Source organism: Gobio gobio, assembly GCF_949357685.1.
Source record: "Gobio gobio genome assembly, chromosome: 7".
Taxonomy (NCBI): domain Eukaryota; kingdom Metazoa; phylum Chordata; class Actinopteri; order Cypriniformes; family Gobionidae; genus Gobio; species Gobio gobio.
In genome coordinates, this window is record NC_137103.1 from 57,409,998 (window position 1) to 57,430,509 (window position 20,512).

A 20,512-nucleotide genomic window follows, 5' to 3' on the forward strand; every position below is an offset into this window, starting at 1 on the left:
TTCCTCATGGGAACCAAAAAATGTCCCCACAAGGACGAGGATTTCGGATATTGCCATCTTTGTGGGGACATTGTGTCCCCATAACGTAGGGATTTCCAGTCCACACACACACACACACACACACACACACACACACACACACACACACACACACACACACACACACACACACACACACACACACACACACACACACACACACACACACACACACACACACACTCACACACACTCACACACACACATGCAGTTCATTATCTTCAGTCTGTCACACTCTGTGCTTTGCTGTTGTTAATTAGGGCAGTTTTATGGCAGAGAAATAGTTCACCCCTAAAGCCAGAACAATCTGTTTCTGACTCTCGTGTTGTTATGCTGTTATTGTTCCATGCTTTAGTTTTTTTCTCTGAATAACAAAACAGTTTTCAAGTTTTTTCACAGGCTCAGATGTGTGTGTGTGATCGGATCACAGGTGTCCTCTCCATGCGTTCGTAGTGTAAACACTCATGTGATCGGACACTAAAGGACGCCCGACTCACCTGAGGGAAGGATGGATGGTAACGGTGTGTGTGTGTGTGTGTGTGTGTGTGTGCAGGTTGCTTTGAGTGCTGTATTAAGTGTCTGGGAGGCGTGCCGTACGCGTCTCTGGTGGCCACCATCCTCTGCTTCTCCGGTGTGGCGCTGTTCTGCGGCTGCGGACACGTGGCTCTGACGGGAACCCTCACCATCCTGGAGAACCACTTCTCCAAGATCGCCTCGGACCACGCCATGCTGACCGACATGTGAGTGTGTGTGTGTGTGTGTGTGTGTGTACATACAGTGGCATGAAAAAGTGTGTGAACTGCTTGCAGAATCTGTGAAAATGGGGATCATACACAATGCATGTTATTTTTTATTTAGTACTGTCCTGAATAATAATGTTTACATACACACTCACCTAAAGGATTATTATGAACACACACTAATACTGTGTTTGACCCCCTTTCGTCTTCAGAACTGCCTTAATTCTACGTGGCATTGATTCATCAAGGTGCTGAAAGCATTCTTTAGAAATGTTGGCCATATTGATAGGAGAGCATCTGCAGTTGATGGAGATTTGTGGGATGCACATCCAGGGCACGAAGCTCCCGTTCCACCACATCCCAAAGATGCTCTATTGGGTTGAGATCTGGAGACTGTGGGGGCCATTTTAGTCCAGTGAAATCATTGTCATGTTCAAGAAACCAGTTTGAAATGATTGGAGCTTTGTGACGGTGCATTATCCTGCTGGAAGTAGCCATCAGAGGATGGGGACATGGTGCTCATAAAGGGATGGACATGGGCAGAAACAATGCTCAGGTAGGCCGTGGTATTTAAACAATGCTCAATTGGCACTGAGGGGCCTAAAGTGTGCCAAGAAAACATCCCCCACACCATTACACCACCACCACCAGCCTGCACAGTGGGAACAAGGCATGATGGATCCATGTTCTCATTCTGTTTACGCCAAATTCTGACTCTACCATCTGAATGTCTCAACAGAAATCCAGACTCATCAGACCAGGCAACAGTTTTCCAGTCTTCAACTGTCCAATTTTGGTGCAAATTGTCGCCTCTTTTTCCTCTTTGTAGTGGAGATGAGTGGTACCCGGTGGGGTCTTCTGCTGTTGTAGCCCATCCGCCTCAAGGTTGTGTGTGTTGTGGCTTCACAAATGCTTTGCTGCAGACCTCGGTTGTAACGAGTGGTTATTTCAGTCAAAGTTGCTCTTCTATCAGCTTGAATCAGTCGGCCCATTCTCCTCTGACCTCTAGCATCAACAAGGCATTTTCTCCACAGGACTGCCGCATACTGGATGCTTTCCCTTTTCACACCATTCTTTGTAAACCCTAGAAATGGTTGTGTGTGAAAATCCCAGTAACTGAGCAGATTGTGAAATACTCAGACCGGCCCGTCTGGCACCAACAACCATGCCACGCTCAAAATTGCTTAAATCCCCTTTCTTTCCCATTCTGACATTCAGTGTGGAGTTCAGGAGATTGTCTAGACCAGGACCACACCCCTAAATGCATTGAAGCAACTGCCATGTGATTGGTTGATTAGATAATTGCATTAATGAGAAATTGAACAGGTGTTCCTAATAACCCTTTAGGTGAGTGTAGTCCACAAGATAAAAAAATAGCTGGATTTATTAAAATAACCCTGATAAAAAGTTTCTGAACCATTGATTCTCAGTGCTGTGTGTCGTTCCCTGGATGATCCACGGCTCTGTGTGTGTGTGTGTGTGTGTGTGTGTGTGTCGTTTCCTTGGATGATCCACGGCTGTTTTTTTGTTTTGTGATGGTTGTTTATGAGTCTCTTGTTTGTCCTGAGCAGTTAAACTGCCCAATGTTCTTCAGAAAAATCCTCCAGGTCCTGCACATTCTTCAGTTTTCTTCAGTTTTCATTCTCCAGCAATGACTGTATGATTTTAAGATCCATCTTTTCACACTGAGGACGATTGAGGGACTCAAACACAACTACTAAAAAAGGTTCAAGCATTCACTGACGCTCCAGAAGGAAACACGACGCATTAAGAGCCGGGGGGGGGGTGAAAACTTTTGAATTTGAAAATCAAGGTAAATTGTACTTAATTTGTCTTCCGGGAAACATGCAAGTATCTTCTGTTACTTCTGAAGGGCAGTACTAGATGAAAAAAAATTATATTTAAACAAAATAAGAAAAATGTGGACAAAGTTTTCACCCCCCGGCTCTTAATGCGTCGTGTTTCCTTCTGGAGAATCAGTGAATGCTTGAACCTTTTTTAGTAGTTGTGTTTGAGTCCCTCAATCGTCCTCAGTGTGAAAAGATGGATCTTAAAATCATACAGTCATTGCTGGAGAGGGTTCAAATATGAAGAAGATGCTGGAAAACTGAAGAATGTGCAGGACCTTTTTCTGAAGAACATTCGGCAGTTTAACTGCTCAGGACAAACAAGGGACTCGTGAACAACCATCACAAAACACACACACACACACACACACACACACACACACACACACACACACACACACACACACACACACACACACACACACACACACACACACACACACACACACACACACACACACACACACACACACACACACACACAGCACTGAGAATCAATGCTTCAGAAACGTTATTTTAATAAATTCAGCTATTTTTTTTGTCTTGTGGACTATATGTAAAAACATTTTATGTAAAAGATCTTATTCAGGACAGCACTAAATAAAAAATAACATGCATTTTGTATGATCCCTCTTATTTAGTTAAAATTATTCCCATTTTTTCAGATTCTGCAAGCGGTTCACACACTTCTTCATGCCACTGTACCTGACCCCTCATCATTAATGAAACTCGACTGTTAACTCGATTAAATCTGCTCACATTGGTCCTCGAGACTTGTGTCATGTGACCAGGTTTAATCAGAGGGCAGAGGTTAACTCCAGATGTGCTGGAGCAGTAACAGCTGTGAACTCTTCTCTTGTGCAGAATCCAGCTCATGCAGTACGTCATCTACGGCATCGCCTCCTTCTTCTTCCTGTACGGCATCATTCTGCTCGCCGAGGGGTTTTACACCACCAGTGCCGTCAAGGAGCTTCACAACGAGTTCAAGACCACGGTCTGCGGACGCTGCATCAGTGGGATGGTACAGGCCTGCTTTCCCATCTGTCTGTAGTGTGTGGCGTTCTTCTCTATATCAGTTTCCCCTTTTCCACCAATGCTAGTGCGGAGCCAGAGCCTAGTCTCAAACCACACCCGAAGCACCAGCTCTGAACCAGGAGAAGTGCTTCTTAAGTAGCACCAAAACACTGCTGGTCTAGAACAGGGTTTCCTCAGGGTCTTAAAAAGTCTAAAAAAAGTCTAGTATTTCAAAATCTAAATTTTAGACCTCAAAAAGTCTTAAATTCGCTGAAGTATTCTGTTCTAGGTTTTAAATAATTTTAAACAGGTCTTAATTTTCCTAAGTCCATGTAACACTACCTCTAATGCTCATTGAAATGCTCAAGTAGCACTTTAGAATGTGTGTATATATATATTATAATTTTTTTGTTTACATTCAAACATCTTTTTTTTTTTTTGTCTGTAATGCAGCTAATAATCAGTCAAATGCAAAATCAGAGTACTATGCAAACCTCCAATAATTAAATGTTAAATAAAACAACTACACTCTAAAAAAAAATGTTCTAAATGGCACCAAAAATGGTTCTTGGCTCATAATCATAGAGGAACCTTTTTTAGTGCTATATTTTTTATATAAAAAAATTATAATTCTTTATAATTTTGGTGCTTCAGCGGTTCTTCAGAAGTGCTATATAGCACCTTTGTCAAAGAACCGGTGAAGAGTGTATTTTTATGCATAATCTACCTTTATATTTAATTTACCAATGTCTTGCTGCTGACCTTTGATGATGAAAATTACTAGATTTTTAGTTTTTATTGGTAAAACCTTTTTCTCCTGCATCCTATTCTACCATTATCCAGAATGGCAGCACAGCAGAGCTGCGCCCTCTACTGTTCATGCGGGAATCTGCATTTTTACCTCAGCCTGGGGCTTATTATTTCAATTTTGGTATGAAGAGGTCTTTACAAAAATATAACTTTTTTGTAATAAACAAAAACAAAAACAAGCCCATCCCAGGTGAGAAAAAGTAACGCACAAGTAACGTAACACATTACTTTTCTTAAAAAGTAACTAAATAACTCAATTAGTTACTTTTTAAGGGTGTAACGTAATATATTAATGCATTACTTTTCTTAAAAAGTAACTAAATAACTCAATTAGTTACTTTTTAAGGGTGTAACGTAATATATTAATGCATTACTTTTCTTAAAAAGTAACTAAATAACTCAATTAGTTACTTTTTAAGGGTGTAACGTAATATTGTAATGCATTACTTTTCTTAAAAAGTAACTAAATTACTCAATTAGTTACTTTTTAAGGGTGTAACGCAATATTGTAATGCATTACTTTTCTTAAAAAGTAACTTAATAACTCAATTAGTTACTTTTTAAGGGTGTAACGCAATATTGTAATGCATTACTTTTCTTAAAAAGTAACTTAATAACTCAATTAGTTACTTTTTAAGGTGTAACGCAATATTGTAATGCATTACTTTTCTTAAAAAGTAACTAAATAACTCAATTAGTTACTTTTTAAGGGTGTGACGCAATATTGTAATGCATTACTTTTCTTAAAAAGTAACTAAATAACTCAATTAGTTACTTTTTAAGGGTGTAACGCAGTATTGTAATGCATTACTTTTCTTAAAAAGTAAATAAATAACTCAATTAAATACTTTTTAAGGGTGTAACGCAATATTGTAATGCATTACTTTTCTTAAAAAGTAACTCAATTACTCAATTAGTTACTTTTTAAGGGTGTAACGTAATATATTAATGCATTACTTTTCTTAAAAAGTAACTAAATAACTCAATTTGTTACTTTTTAAGGGTGTAACGCAATATTGTAATGCATTACTTTTCTTAAAAAGTAACTCAATTACTCAATTAGTTACTTTTTAAGGGTGTAACGCAATATTGTAATGCATTACTTTTCTTAAAAAGTAACTAATAGCTCAATTAGTTACTTTTTAAGGGTGTAACACAATATTGTAATGCATTACTTTTCTTAAAAAGTAACTAAATAACTCAATTAGTTACTTTTTAAGGGTGTGACGCAATATTGTAATGCATTACTTTTCTTAAAAAGTAACTAAATAACTCAATTAGTTACTTTTTAAGGGTGTGACGCAATATTGTAATGCATTACTTTTCTTAAAAAGTAACTAAATAACTCAATTAGTTACTTTTTAAGGGTGTAACGCAGTATTGTAATGCATTACTTTTCTTAAAAAGTAAATAAATAACTCAATTAGTTACTTTTTAAGGGTGTAACGCAATATTGTAATGCATTACTTTTCTTAAAAAGTAACTCAATTACTCAATTAGTTACTTTTTAAGGGTGTAACGTAATATATTAATGCATTACTTTTCTTAAAAAGTAACTAAATAACTCAATTTGTTACTTTTTAAGGGTGTAACGCAATATTGTAATGCATTACTTTTCTTAAAAAGTAACTCAATTACTCAATTAGTTACTTTTTAAGGGTGTAACGCAATATTGTAATGCATTACTTTTCTTAAAAAGTAACTAATAGCTCAATAAGTTACTTTTTAAGGGTGTAACACAATATTGTAATGCATTACTTTTCTTAAAAAGTAACTAAATAACTCAATTAGTTACTTTCTAAGGGTGTAACGCAATATTGTAATGCATTACTTTTCTTAAAAAGTTACTAAATAACTCAATTAGTTACTTTTTAAGGGTGTAACGCAATATTGTAATGCATTACTTTTCTTAAAAAGTAACTAAATAACTCAATTAGTTACTTTTTAAGGGTGTAACGCAATATTGCAATGCATTACTTTTCTTAAAAAGTAACTAAATAACTCAATTAGTTAATTTTTAAGGGTGTAACGCAATATTGTAATGCATTACTTTTCTTAAAAATTAACTAAATAACTCAATTAGTTACTTTTTAAGGGTGTAACGCAATATTGTAATGCATTACTTTTCTTAAAAAGTAACTAAATAACTCAATTAGTTACTTTTTAAGGGAGTAACGCAGTATTGTAATGCATTACTTTTCTTAAAAAGTAAAAAATAACTGAATTAATTACTTTTTAAGGGTGTAACGCAATATTGTAATGCATTACTTTTCTTAAAAAGTAACTAAATAACTCAAGTAGTTACTTTTTAAGGGTGTAACGCAATATTGTAATGCATTACTTTTCTTAAAAAGTAACTAAATAACTCAATTAGTTACTTTTTAAGGGTGTAACGCAATATTGTAATGCATTACTTTTCAAAGTAACTTTCCCCAACACTGGTTATCAATGATAAAAACAGTTCCATTCATGCTGAACGGTGTCAAACGTCTCTCTTTCTCTCAGTTTGTGTTCCTGACGTACATCCTGGGAATCGCCTGGCTTGGGGTTTTCGGGTTCTCTGCGGTCCCCGTGTTTCTTTTCTACAACATGTGGTCGACCTGCGCCGCCATGCGCTCACCGGTGGCCAACCTCACCTCCATCGAGAGCATCTGCGTGGACGTGCGTCAGTACGGTACGGCAAATCACTGCCATTATTCAGAGAACGCCACGTTTATGCTCATGTTTACATTTGATCGATAGTCATTAGACCCGAGATTCTTGGCTATAAACACCGTTTTGTGTCTAAACAGGGATTATTCCATGGAACGCGACTCCGGGCATAGCTTGCGGATCGACGCTAGTGGATATCTGCAACACCAGTGAGGTATGAACACAAACACACACACACACACACACACGCTTTACTGCATTACCGGAGTCGTCCAGCAGGTGATCATTCATGACTTGTGTTGGTCTGCTGCAGTTCTACCTGTCGTACCACCTGTATATCGTGGCCTGTGCTGGAGCTGGAGCCACAGTCATTGCTCTGGTAAGCTGAAGCTTCTCTTATGGTCACATGTTTATGGGGTGTTTGTTCCTCTCCCTCCTTTTTTGTCCCTTCATTCCCAGCGCCATCTAATGCAACCCATGCGCTTTAAGCCCCTGATCTAAGGGTTAGTTTGAGGATGCCAGCTTTAGCAGAAGCGTCACATGAAGGGATATTCAGTGTTATTGTGTCTAAACTAGTCATTGTGACTTAAGATGGCAGATTCAACAGCACATGACTAGATCAGGAAAGCTGTCGATACTGGAAGCGTCTGATGTGTCCTGTTCATATTATTATTATTATTATTAGTGCTGTCAAACAATTAATCACGTACTGTGTATAATTATTCTGTATATTTGAATACACAGTCCTTCATCCATCCATCCATCCATCATCTTCCGCTTATCCGGGGCCGGGTCGCGGGGGCAAAAGTCTAAGCAGAGATGCCCAGATTTCCCTCTCCCTAGCCACTTCCTCCAGCTCTTCCGGGGGAACCCGAGGCGTTCCCAGGGCAGCCGGGAGACATAGTCCCTCCAGCGTGTCCTAGGTCTTCCCCGGGGCCTCCCTGGGAAGGCGTCCAGGAGGCATCCGAAATAGATGCCCGAGCCACCTCAGCTGGTCCCTCTCGATGTGGAGGAGCAACGGCTCTACTCTGAGCTCCTCCCGAGTGACTGAGCTTCTCACCCTATCTCTAAGGGAGCGCCCAGCCACCCTGCGGAGAAAGCTCATTTCGGCCGCCTGTATCCGGGATCTTGTCCTTTCGGTCATGACCCACAGCTCATGACCATAGGTGAGAGTAGCAACGTAGATTGACCGGTAAATCGAGAGCTTTGCCTTGCAGCTCAGCTCCTTCTTTACCACGACAGACCGGTACGTCGACCGCATTACTGCAGAAGCTGCACCGATCCATCTGTCAATCTCCCGTTCCATCCTCCCCTCACTCGTGAACAAGACCCCAAGATACCTGAACTCCTCCACTTGAGGCAGGAACTCTCCACCCACCTGAAGCGGGCAATCCACCCTTTTCCGACTGAGAACCATGACCTCGGATTTGGAGGTGCTGATTCTCATCCCAGCCGCTTCACACTCGGCCGCAAACCGTCCCAGTGCACGCTGAAGGTCCTGGCTCGAGGAGGCCAACACGACAACATCATCCGCAAAAAGCAGTGACGAAATCGCGTGGTCCCCAAACCGGACACCCTCCGGCCCTTGGCTGCGCCTAGAAATTCTGTCCATAAAAATTATGAACAGAACCGGTGACAAAGGGCAGCCCTGCCGGAGTCCAACATGCACCGGGAACAAGTCTGACTTACTGCCGGCAATGCGGACCAAGCTCCTGCTCTGGTCGTACAGGGACCGAACAGCCCTAAGCAGGGGCCGCCGACCCCATACTCCCAGAGCACCCACCACAGGATGCCACGAGGAACACAGTCGAATGCCTTCTCCAAATCCACAAAACACATGTGGACTGGTTGGGCAAACTCCCATGAACCCCCCAGCACCCTGGAAAGGGTATAGAGCTGGTCCAGTGTTCCATGACCGGGACGAAAACCAGACTATTCCTACTGAATCCAAGGTTCCACTATTGGCCGAATTCTCCTCTCCAGTACCCTGGCATAGACTTTCCCGGGGAGGCTGAGAAGTGTGATCCCCCTATAGTTGGAACACAATCTCCGGTCCCCCTTCTTGAAAAGAGGGACCACCACCCCGGTCTGCCAGTCCAGAGGTACTGTCCCCAACCACCATGCAATGTTGCAGAGGCGTGTCAGCCAAGAACAGCCCCACAACATCCAGAGACTTGAGGTACTCAGGGCGGATCTCATCCACCCCCGGTGCCTTGCCACCGAGGAGCTTTTTAACCACCTCGATGACTTCAGCCCGGGTGATGGACGAGTCCTCCTCCGAGTCCCCAGCCCCTGCTTCCTCAACGGAAGACATGTCGGTGGGATTAAGGAGATCCTCGAAGTATTCCTTCCACCGCCCAACGATATCCCCAGTTGAGGTCAACAGGTGCCCGTCTCCACTGTAGACAGTGTTGGTAAGGCACTGCTTCCCCCTCCTGAGGCGTCCAACGGTTTGCCAGAATCTCTTCAAGGCCAACCGATAGTCTTTCTCCATGGCCTCACCAAACTCCTCCCAGGCCCGATTTTTTGCCTCCATGACTACCTGGGCTGCATTCCGCTTGGCCTGCCGGTACCGGTCAGCTGCCTCCGGAGTCCCACAAGCCATCCAGGCCCGATAGGACTCCTTCTTCAGCTTGATGGCATCCCTTACTTCCGGTGTCCACCACCGGGTTCGGGGATTGCCGCCTCGACAGGCACCGGAGACCTTACGGCCACAGCTCCGAGCGGCCGCAGCGACAATGGAGGTGGAGAACATGGTCCACTCGGGCTCAATATCTCCAGCCTCCCTCGGGATCCGGTCGAAGCTCTGCCGGAGGTGGGAGTTGAAGATCTCTCTGACAGGAGACTCGGCTAAACGTTCCCAACAGACCCTCACAGTACGTTTGGGTCTGCCGAGTCTGTCCAGCTTCCTCCCCTGCCTAAAACAACCCAACCGCTGGCATAGAACAACCCAACCACTGGGATAAAACAACCCAACTGCTGGGTCAAAACAACCCAACCACTGGGCTAAAACAACCCAACCGCTGGGTCAAAACAACTCAATCGCTGGGATAGAACAACCCAACCGCTGGGAAAAAACAGCTCAACCGCTGAGATAAAACAACCCAACCACTGGGATAGAACAACCCAACCTCTGGGATAAACCAACCCAACCACTGAGATAAAACAACCCAACCACTGGGTCAAAACAACCCAACCACTGGGATAGAACAACCCAACCTCTGGGATAAAACAACTCAACCGCTGGGTCAAAACAACTCAACCGCTGGGATAGAACAACCCAACCGCTGGGGAAAAACAACCCAACCGCTGAGATAAAACAACCCAACCGCTGAGATAAAACAACCCAACCGCTGGGATAGAACAACCCAACCACTGGGATAGAACAACCCAATCGCTGGGATAAAACAACCCAACCTCTTGGATAAAACAACCCAACCGCTGGGATAAAGCAACCCAACCACTGGGTCAAAACAACCCAACCACTGGGATAAAACAACCCAACCACTGGGTCAAAACAACCCAACCACTGGCATAAAACAACCCAACCGCTGGGTCAAAACAACCCAACCGCTGTGATAGAACAACCCAACCGCTGGGAAAAAACAACCCAACCGCTGAGATAAAACAACCCAACCGCTGAGATAAAACAACCCAACCGCTGGGATAAAACAACCCAATCGCTGGGATAAAACAACCCAACCTCTTGGATAAAACAACCCAACCGCTGGGATAAAGCAACCCAGCCACTGGGTCAAAACAACCCAACCACTGGGATAGAACAACCCAACCACTGGGCTAAAACAATCCAACCACTGGGAAAGAACAACCCAATCGCTGGGATAAAACAATCCAACCACTGGGAAAGAACAACCCAATCGCTGGGATAAAACAACCCAAACGCTGGGTCAAAACAACTCAACCACTGGGTCAAAACAACCCAACCTCTGGGTTAAAACAACACTCCTTCATGTATATATTTAAGAAATATTTGCATGTATATACTGTATTTATAACATTTATATTATATATAAATATAAATATTTTTTCACATGCGTGTGCATTTGTAAATATATAATAATTATACACAGTACACTTTGAGCAATACACAGTACACGTATTTTTGGGTGCGATTAATCGCGATGAATTGTTTGACAGCACTTATTATTCATTATTAATTTTATTTGATTTAATTTTATTTGTATTACTTTTTAATTACAAATATTATTTTCCCAATACATTTTAGTTTTAACGTAAAGTAATTTAATATGCTGTTTTAAATATTTAAATAACTTCTGACATCACTTGTGATGGTCTTTGCCTGCTAATTTAAATATTGTGTGTGTATATTAAGTGTGTGTGATATATATCGCTTACGTTAATACAGTAATTGTTGTTTTAAGGATGTGCAGTGTTTAAATGTGTGGAGTGTGTTCCTCTGTTAAACTGCAGTTATGATGGCTCAGTGAGTGTTTATTAATATCATATGATATAGTTGAGCGATCACACAGAGAGGGGCGTTTCCCCTTAACATCATCAGACGCTTGCAGTGTTAGCGCTTGAGTCTCAGGCTTATTTCATCTGCAGTTAAAGTGTCTCTTCCGTCACTTATTTGTGCTTTTTCTTCCACCAGCTCATCTACATGATGGCTACCACGTATAACTTTGCTGTTTTGAAGTTTAAGAGTCGAGAGGACTGCTGCACTAAATTCTAACTCAGTGTCATCAGAGAGCCTAGAATGAGCCGCCACTGACAATATGGACTAAAATAATAGAGATGAGAGAAACATTTCATTGCTTTTGACATGTAATGTGTAAATATAGGATTGTGTACGGATGTAGCATTTGCGACGCAGGTGCTGTAAACATGGCCGTGTTGTTCTTGAGTGTGTGCCTTTGGTTCTGACACCACTAGACAAGCCTAATATAGTGTCTTTAAATCCTCCTGCGGTCTCTTTGACTGAAGTATTATCACCAGAAGATTTGACAAGTATTTTCACATTCATTTTCTCAATAGAGGTTCTGGAAAATTCTGATCCATGAAACAAACGAACGCAAAAAAATTCAATTGAAAATGGACAAAATCAGACAAAAGGCTAAGATTCCTTTAGTCTTTCATTAAGAAATGAATGCGTTTATTCATCAAGGACACATTCAATTGCTCAAAAGAGACAGTTATAATGTTACAAAATATTATATTTCAAATAAATGCTGTTCTTTTGAACTTTCTACACTCTAGAAAATGCAGTGTTAAAAACAACACAAGTTGGGTTGAAAATGGACAAACCCAGCGATTGGGTTAAATGTCTGTCCAACCTCTTGGGCAGTTTTATTTAACGCAACTATTGTTTAAAAATGACTGTATGTCTGGCTTAAAATGAATCATAAAATGACACATAATTACTAGAGGCAACAATAATAATCAAAATTTGAGCATTTATTAATAAGCAATTTATTATTGTTTAATTATTATTAATTAAACTTGTTCTTATAAATGTTCTTTCTTATTAAACATATTAATAAATGTTAATTTCCAACATACTTTGGCTTCATTTTAAGTGCGCAATACAGTAATTTTTAAACAATAGTTGAGTTAAATAAAACTTCCCAGTAGATTAGACAAACATTTAACCCAACCGCTGGGTCAAAACAACCCATCCACTGGATCAAAACAACCCAACCGCTGGGTCAAAACAAACCCAACAACTGGGTCAAAACAACCTAATCGCTGGGTCAAAACAAACTCATCCACTGGGTCAAAACAACCCAACCACTGGGTCAAAACAACCTAACCACTGGGCTAAAACAACCCATCCACTGGGTCAAAAAGGACTGGGTCAAAACAACCCATCCACTGGGTAAAAACAACCCAACCGCTGGGTCAAAACATCCCATCCCCTGGGTCAAAATAACCCAACCGCTGGGTCAAAACAAACCCAACAACTGGGTCAGAACATCCCATCCACTGGGTCAAAACAACCCAACCACTGAGTTAAAACAACCCAACCACTGGGTCAAAACAACCCATACACTAGGTCAAAACAACCCAACCACTGAGTTAAAACAACCCATCCACTGGGTCAAAAAGGTCTGGGGCAAAACAACTCAACCACTGAGTCAAAACAACCCATACACTGGGTGAAAACAACCCAACCACTGAGTTAAAACAACCTAACCACTGGGTTAAAACAACCTAACCACTGGGTTAAAACAACCCATCCCCTGGGTCAGAACATCCCACCCGCTGGGCTGGGTTTGTCCATTTTCAACCCATCTTGGGTTGTTTTGAACCCAGCACAACGGATGGGATGTTCTGACCCAGGGGATGGGTTGTTTTGACCCAGTGGATGGGTTGTTTTGAACCCAGCATTCTTTAGAGTGTATTCATCAAAGAATCCTGAGAAATAAAATGTGTGACGATTCCTACAAAAATCTGAACACTGATAATCATCATAAATGTTGATTGAGCATTAACTGAATGATTTCTGAAGGGTTTCTTCTGTTTGATGTTTTACATCGCATTAATATTTCACAGTTTTTACTGTATTGATGATTTAGGAGAAAGTTAATGTCATGACTTTAAATCGGATTGGATGAGCTCTGAGGTTTGACGGATTCCTCCGCAGAGAACATGAGTGTGATATTGACTTCCAGAACTTGAGGTGTATTGGGGGAAATATATATTTCTGAAGATCTGATGTTTATCTGATTTGTGCCAACTGTGCCAGACTCAGTGTTTTAATGCTGTTTTCCTCTTCAAACCTGTTTACAGTTCTCAGTGTTGTTTTATCATTTGTTTTAAGCAGTATTATGAAGATTGTTGCTATTTTTAATCTTTATGGAGTTATTTTAAACAGACTTTTCACTGTCTAAATACAATGAAATACTTTTAAATTCTGAGAGACGGATATTTAGTTGCATTATCTGATCAGATTTCGTTCATCTCTATGATCAGGAGAACACATGCGGCAGATCTTGTCATGTATTATTATATGATTTGCTCATCATAACACTGTCTGCTTTACTATTAATAAACGAAACATGCTGTTATTAGGAACAAGCGATGTGTCCTTTGATTTAAGGTCATGAATTTAACTTCTGAAAGGCAGTAGATGCTTTAATTTACAGCTAAACCGGCTAGAAACCCTCCCGTTACAGGGTCATGGATTTAAAAATCATTTTAATATGTTCCTTGAGGTTCACTTATAATGTTAATAAAAGACTAAAATATGACTTAAACTAAATCAAAATTTGCTGTCAAAGTTAACACTGATGTAGGCAAATGGCAGCCGTTGGGAGTGGGGGCGTGGCTTATTGACCAAATGGGCGGGGCCTGTCGTGTGATGGTTCATAACCATTGGTCGATGTCATTCTCTGGAGGCGGGCATATGCAAATGTGTTTGCCTGTGTGACATCACAATATCAAAACGAGCTGTTTTTGGAGCTTGATTAACCCTTTAACAGTTACCTCCCTTTTTGAGAATACACATGAAAATGCACTATCCAAACTTAAAGGGCTGTAATTCAAGAATGCTTTGGAATATAGACCAAAGTTTGGTCTTGTTTTAAAGAAGACACTCTGCAGATTATTGCTGAAGTGAAAGCAATTCAAAATAATATGAAAGTATGAAAAAGTTATGGAAGTTTAAATTTACTGTAAATTAAAAATATACTGTACTAAATAATTTTTTATTTCATATAAAATATATATTTTACAAAAAATGTTTCACTCTAAAATTGCTATAAAATCAAAGCCATATGTCTAACCAAGTTGTGTTCCAAATTTGAAGTTGATATGACAAAAAATAAAGTTCCCATGAGATATTGTTTAGGCGCTGTACCACAAAATAGCCACCGGGTGTCATTCAAATTCCATTGATTGTTTTTTTTAAATGCATTTTCCTGTAAATTTCTGTCCAAATGTCACATTCATCACAAAACAGTCACCAAATATGGACCCTTGAGACTCAGACCTTTCCGACGATATGTGTTTTGTCAAGATTGGTAAAGATCTTGATTATAAAGTAGCTAAAATAATTGTTGTAATATGAAACATGACGCCGCCCACTAGGGGGAGGAGCCCGCTAAAATAATTTAGAGTAACGTTTCCATGGTAACTCAATATCCGATTTCAAAACGGTTTTCACAGGATGAATTTTGAGTTTGTAAGCTTTCAAATGATACCTAATTTATGATAATTACTTAAATATATGATGCGAAAAAAGGCGATCAAAAAAAGAGCACCTGTGAATGTCTTGTTTATAATGAGAATGTTTTAAAGGTACCTTTTATGTGTCAAAAGATCCAGGAAAATCATGTCATGGCCCCTTTAAACCTCTATTAATAATGAGATCATTTCTGGTGTCAAAGCAATGCAACAACAGGAGTTGACCTCAAATGTGGCTCATCCAATCAGGGCTCAGTGTTAGCCGTTATGGGTAAAGTCACGTCATCGAGGTTCACGTGTGATTTTTCAAACCGAGATCCAGCATTATTGAATGAACCGTCGGATTGCATGATTGATTCCATATTCCTGTGAGATGGTGGCTGTAGTTTGTCCTTTATGATAATAAAGCTGCCCTGTGCTCAGGTCTCCTCAGTGGTGGTTATTACGCCGCTTCAGTTCGTCCGTCTGCGCACCTTCACACTAACCCTCATTTCAAGCTTGGCTGTGCTCCGCTTCAGTCCCTCACACCCCAGCGTCCTGTGCGCTTTATATATGGCATAATATTCACCTGTGTACAGTGTGTGTAGCTGTGTGTTCAGTGAAGGAATAGTTCAGTGTGTTTCAAACCCTTGTGCTGTTGTGTGAGAGAGAATGCATTGCTCAAAGCATCTTCATGATAGTTTATATACTTTGTATATATAAATTTACCTACATACACTTTGGGTGATATATATTATAACTATATTTTACTCTGTACAGTGCTTTATCCGCACACGTACACTCGTGTGAAGCGATATCATATACATTTTGTGATTTGCTACATGATATATATTATGAGAACTGCGACTCTGCAGATATTAAGATATTATTAATATGATTTTGTTCTTTGAAACAATGCGTGTTGTGAAAAAGTTCTATAGAAATAAATGTAAAAATGACTGTGCATAAAAAACAACAACAGCATACACAGGTTTGACTTGACATGAGAATACTTTCATTCATGGAAGAATTATTCCTTTACAATGTGTGTGAGTGTGTGTGTGTGAGTGTGTGTGTGTGAGTGTCTATGTGTGAGTGTGAGTGTGAGTGTGTGAGTGTGAGTGTGTGAGTGTGTGAGTGTGTGTGTGTGTGTGTGTGAGTGTGTGTGTGTGTGTGTGTGTGTGTGTGTGTGTGTGTGTGTGTGTGTGTGTGTGTGAGAGCGACAGAGAGTGTGTGTGTGTGTGAGGGAGAGTGAGTTTGAGCGTGAGTTTGAGCGAGAGTTTGAGAGTGAGTTTGAGCGCGAGTTTGAGCGCGAGTTTGAGCGTGAGTTTGAGCGCGACCTTGAGAGTGAGTTTGAGCGTGAGTTTGAGCGTGAGCTTGAGCGTGAGTTTGAGCGTGAGTTTGAGCGTGAGTTTGAGCGTGAGTTTGAGCGTGAGTTTGAGCGTGAGTTTGAGCGTGAGTTTGAGCGAGAGTTTGAGCGAGAGTTTGAGCGAGAGTTTGAGCGAGAGTTTGAGCGAGAGTTTGAGCGAGAGTTTGAGCGTGAGTTTGAGCGTGAGTTTGAGCGTGAGTTTGAGCGTGAGTTTGAGCGTGAGTTTGAGCGTGAGTTTGAGCGTGAGTTTGAGCGTGAGCTTGAGCGTGAGCTTGAGCGTGAGTTTGAGCGTGAGTTTGAGCGTGAGTTTGAGCGTGAGTTTGAGAGTGAGTTTGAGCGAGAGTTTGAGCGTGAGTTTGAGCGTGAGTTTGAGCGTGAGTTTGAGCGTGAGTTTGAGCGTGAGTTTGAGCGTGAGTTTGAGAGTGAGTTTGAGCGAGAGTTTGAGCGCGAGTTTGAGCGCGACCTTGAGAACGAGGTTGAGCGAGAGTTTGAGCGTGAGCTTGAGCGTGAGTTTGAGCGTGAGTTTGAGCGTGAGCTTGAGAGTGAGCTTGAGAGTGAGTTTGAGCGAGAGTTTGAGCGAGAGTTTGAGCGAGAGTTTGAGCGAGAGTTTGAGCGAGAGTTTGAGCGAGAGTTTGAGCGAGAGTTTGAGCGTGAGAGCGAGTTTGAGAGCGAGTTTGAGCGCGAGTTTGAGCGTGAGAGTGAGTTTGAGAGTGAGCTTGAGTTTGAGCGTGAGTTTGAGCGTGAGTTTGAGCGTGAGAGTGAGTTTGAGAGTGAGCTTGAGTTTGAGCGTGAGTTTGAGCGTGAGTTTGAGCGTGAGTTTGAGCGTGAGTTTGAGCGTGAGTTTGAGCGTGAGCTTGAGAGTGAGCTTGAGAGTGTGCTTGAGCATGAGAGTGAGCTTGAGCGTGAGTTTGAGCGCGAGTTTGAGCGTGAGTTTGAGCGTGAGTGTGAGCTTGAGCGTGAGTTTGAGCGTGAGTTTGAGCATGAGTTTGAGCGTGAGTTTGAGCGTGAGTTTGAGCGTGAGTTTGAGCGTGAGCTTGAGAGAGAGTTTGAGCGAGAGTTTGAGCGAGAGTTTGAGCGTGAGTTTGAGCGTGAGTTTGAGCGAGAGTTTGAGCGTGAGTTTGAGAGTGAGTTTGAGCGTGAGTTTGAGCGTGAGCTTGAGAGTGCGTTTGAGCGAGAGTTTGAGCGTGAGTTTGAGCGTGAGTTTGAGCGTGAGTTTGAGCGTGAGTTTGAGAGTGAGTTTGAGCGAGAGTTTGAGCGCGAGTTTGAGCGCGACCTTGAGAACGAGGTTGAGCGAGAGTTTGAGCGTGAGTTTGAGCGTGAGTTTGAGCGTGAGCTTGAGAGTGAGTTTGAGCGAGAGTTTGAGCGAGAGTTTGAGCGAGAGTTTGAGCGAGAGTTTGAGCGAGAGTTTGAGCGAGAGTTTGAGCGAGAGTTTGAGCGAGAGTTTGAGCGAGAGTTTGAGCGTGAGAGCGAGTTTGAGAGCGAGTTTGAGCGCGAGTTTGAGCGCGAGAGTGAGCTTGAGAGTGAGCTTGAGTTTGAGCTTGAGTTTGAGCGTGAGTTTGAGCGTGAGTTTGAGCGTGAGAGTGAGTTTGAGAGTGAGCTTGAGTTTGAGCGTGAGTTTGAGCGTGAGTTTGAGCGTGAGTTTGAGCGTGAGTTTGAGCGTGAGTTTGAGCGTGAGTTTGAGCGTGAGTTTGAGCGTGAGCTTGAGAGTGAGCTTGAGAGTGTGCTTGAGCATGAGAGTGAGCTTGAGCGTGAGTTTGAGCGCGAGTTTGAGCGTGAGTTTGAGCGTGAGTGTGAGCTTGAGCGTGAGTTTGAGCGTGAGTTTGAGCGTGAGTTTGAGCGTGAGTTTGAGCGTGAGAGCGAGTTTGAGCGTAAGTTTGAGCGTGAGTTTGAGCGTGAGTTTGAGCGTGAGTTTGAGCGTGAGTTTGAGCGTGAGTTTGAGCGTGAGTTTGAGCGTGAGTTTGAGCGCGAGTTTGAGCGCGAGTTTGAGCGCGAGTTTGAGCGCGAGTTTGAGCGCGAGTTTGAGCGTGAGTTTGAGCGTGAGTTTGAGCGTGAGTTTGAGCGTGAGTTTGAGCGTGAGTTTGAGCGTGAGAGTGAGCTTTGGTTTGAGAGTGAGTTTGAGCGTGAGTTTGAGCGTGAGAGTGAGCTTGAGTTTGAGCGTGAGAGTGAGCGTGAGTTTGAGCGTGAGTTTGAGCGTGAGTTTGAGCGTGAGTTTGAGCGTGAGTTTGAGCGTGAGTTTGAGCGTGAGTTTGAGCGTGAGCTTGAGTTTGAGAGTGTGCTTGAGCGTGAGCGTGAGCTTGAGCGTGAGAGTGAGTTTGAGCGTGAGTTTGAGCGTGAGTTTGAGCGTGAGTTTGAGCGTGAGTTTGAGCGTGAGTTTGAGCGTGAGTTTGAGCGTGAGCTTGAGTTTGAGAGTGTGCTTGAGCGTGAGCGTGAGCTTGAGCGTGAGAGTGAGTTTGAGCGTGAGTTTGAGCGTGAGAGTGAGCTTGAGTTTGAGCGTGAGAGTGAGCTTGAGTTTGAGCGTGAGTTTGAGCGTGAGTTTGAGCGTGAGTTTGAGCGTGAGTTTGAGCGTGAGTTTGAGCGTGAGTTTGAGCGTGAGTTTGAGCGTGAGCTTGAGAGTGAGTTTGAGCGTGAGTTTGAGCGTGAGAGTGAGTTTGAGCGTGAGTTTGAGCGTGAGAGTGAGCTTGAGTTTGAGCGTGAGTTTGAGCGTGAGTTTGAGCGTGAGTTTGAGCGTGAGTTTGAGCGTGAGTTTGAGCGTGAGAGTGAGTTTGAGCGTGAGTTTGAGCGTGAGAGTGAGCTTGAGTTTGAGCTTGAGTTTGAGCGTGAGTTTGAGCGTGAGTTTGAGCGTGAGTTTGAGCGTGAGTTTGAGCGTGAGTTTGAGCGTGAGTTTGAGCGTGAGTTTGAGCGTGAGAGTGAGCTTGAGTTTGAGCGTGAGAGTGAGCTTGAGTTTGAGCGTGAGTTTGAGCGTGAGTTTGAGCGTGAGTTTGAGCGTGAGTTTGAGCGTGAGTTTGAGCGTGAGTTTGAGCGTGAGTTTGAGCGTGAGCTTGAGTTTGAGAGTGTGCTTGAGCGTGAGCGTGAGCTTGAGCGTGAGAGTGAGTTTGAGCGTGAGTTTGAGCGTGAGAGTGAGCTTGAGTTTGAGCGTGAGAGTGAGCTTGAGTTTGAGCGTGAGTTTGAGCGTGAGTTTGAGCGTGAGTTTGAGCGTGAGTTTGAGCGTGAGTTTGAGCGTGAGTTTGAGCGTGAGTTTGAGCTTGAGCGTGAGTTTGAGCGTGAGAGTGAGCTTGAGTTTGAGCGTGAGAGTGAGCTTGAGTTTGAGAGTGAGTTTGAGCGTGAGTTTGAGCGTGAGTTTGAGCGTGAGTTTGAGCGTGAGTTTGAGCGTGAGTTTGAGCGTGAGTTTGAGCGTGAGTTTGAGCGTGAGTTTGAGCGTGAGTTTGAGCGTGAGTTTGAGCGTGAGTTTGAGCGTGAGTTTGAGCGTGAGTTTGAGCGTGAGTTTGAGCGTGAGTTTGAGCGTGAGCTTGAGCGTGAGTTTGAGCGTGAGCTTGAGCGTGAGTTTGAGCGTGAGTTTGAGCGTGAGCTTGAGCGTGAGTTTGAGCGTGAGCTTGAGCGTGAGTTTGAGCGTGAGAGTGAGCTTGAGTTTGAGAGTGAGCTTGAGTTTGAGAGTGAGTTTGAGCGTGAGTTTGAGCGTGAGTTTGAGCGTGAGTTTGAGCGTGAGTTTGAGCGTGAGTTTGAGCGTGAGTTTGAGCGTGAGTTTGAGCTTGAGCGTGAGTTTGAGCGTGAGAGTGAGCTTGAGTTTGAGCGTGAGAGTGAGCTTGAGTTTGAGAGTGAGTTTGAGCGTGAGTTTGAGCGTGAGTTTGAGCGTGAGTTTGAGCGTGAGTTTGAGCGTGAGTTTGAGCGTGAGTTTGAGC

The 20,512-nt window shown here is 42.6% G+C and overlaps 1 protein-coding gene across 8 annotated transcripts in view; it reads left to right on the top strand.

Moving 5' to 3' along the window:
• Window positions 1–20,512, top strand: part of gpm6bb (glycoprotein M6Bb) — an 80,603-nt gene that overhangs the window by 48,712 nt on the left and 11,379 nt on the right. For 2 of the 8 annotated variants that reach the window (XR_013816868.1, XM_079821596.1), the window contains exons 2-6: window positions 593–779; window positions 3,491–3,647; window positions 6,956–7,124; window positions 7,243–7,316; window positions 7,416–7,481. Coding sequence is in view for 2 of the 8 variants with exons in the window: in XM_079821596.1 (XP_079677722.1) it covers window positions 593–779; window positions 3,491–3,647; window positions 6,956–7,124; window positions 7,243–7,316; window positions 7,416–7,481 (653 nt within the window). In the remaining 6 variants the exon portion in view is untranslated. Of the gene's footprint in view, window positions 1–592; window positions 780–3,490; window positions 3,648–6,955; window positions 7,125–7,242; window positions 7,317–7,415; window positions 7,482–11,735; window positions 14,157–20,512 lie in introns of those variants that run through there. The other 6 variants (XR_013816869.1, XR_013816870.1, XR_013816871.1 and 3 more) reach the window with 6 other exon arrangements.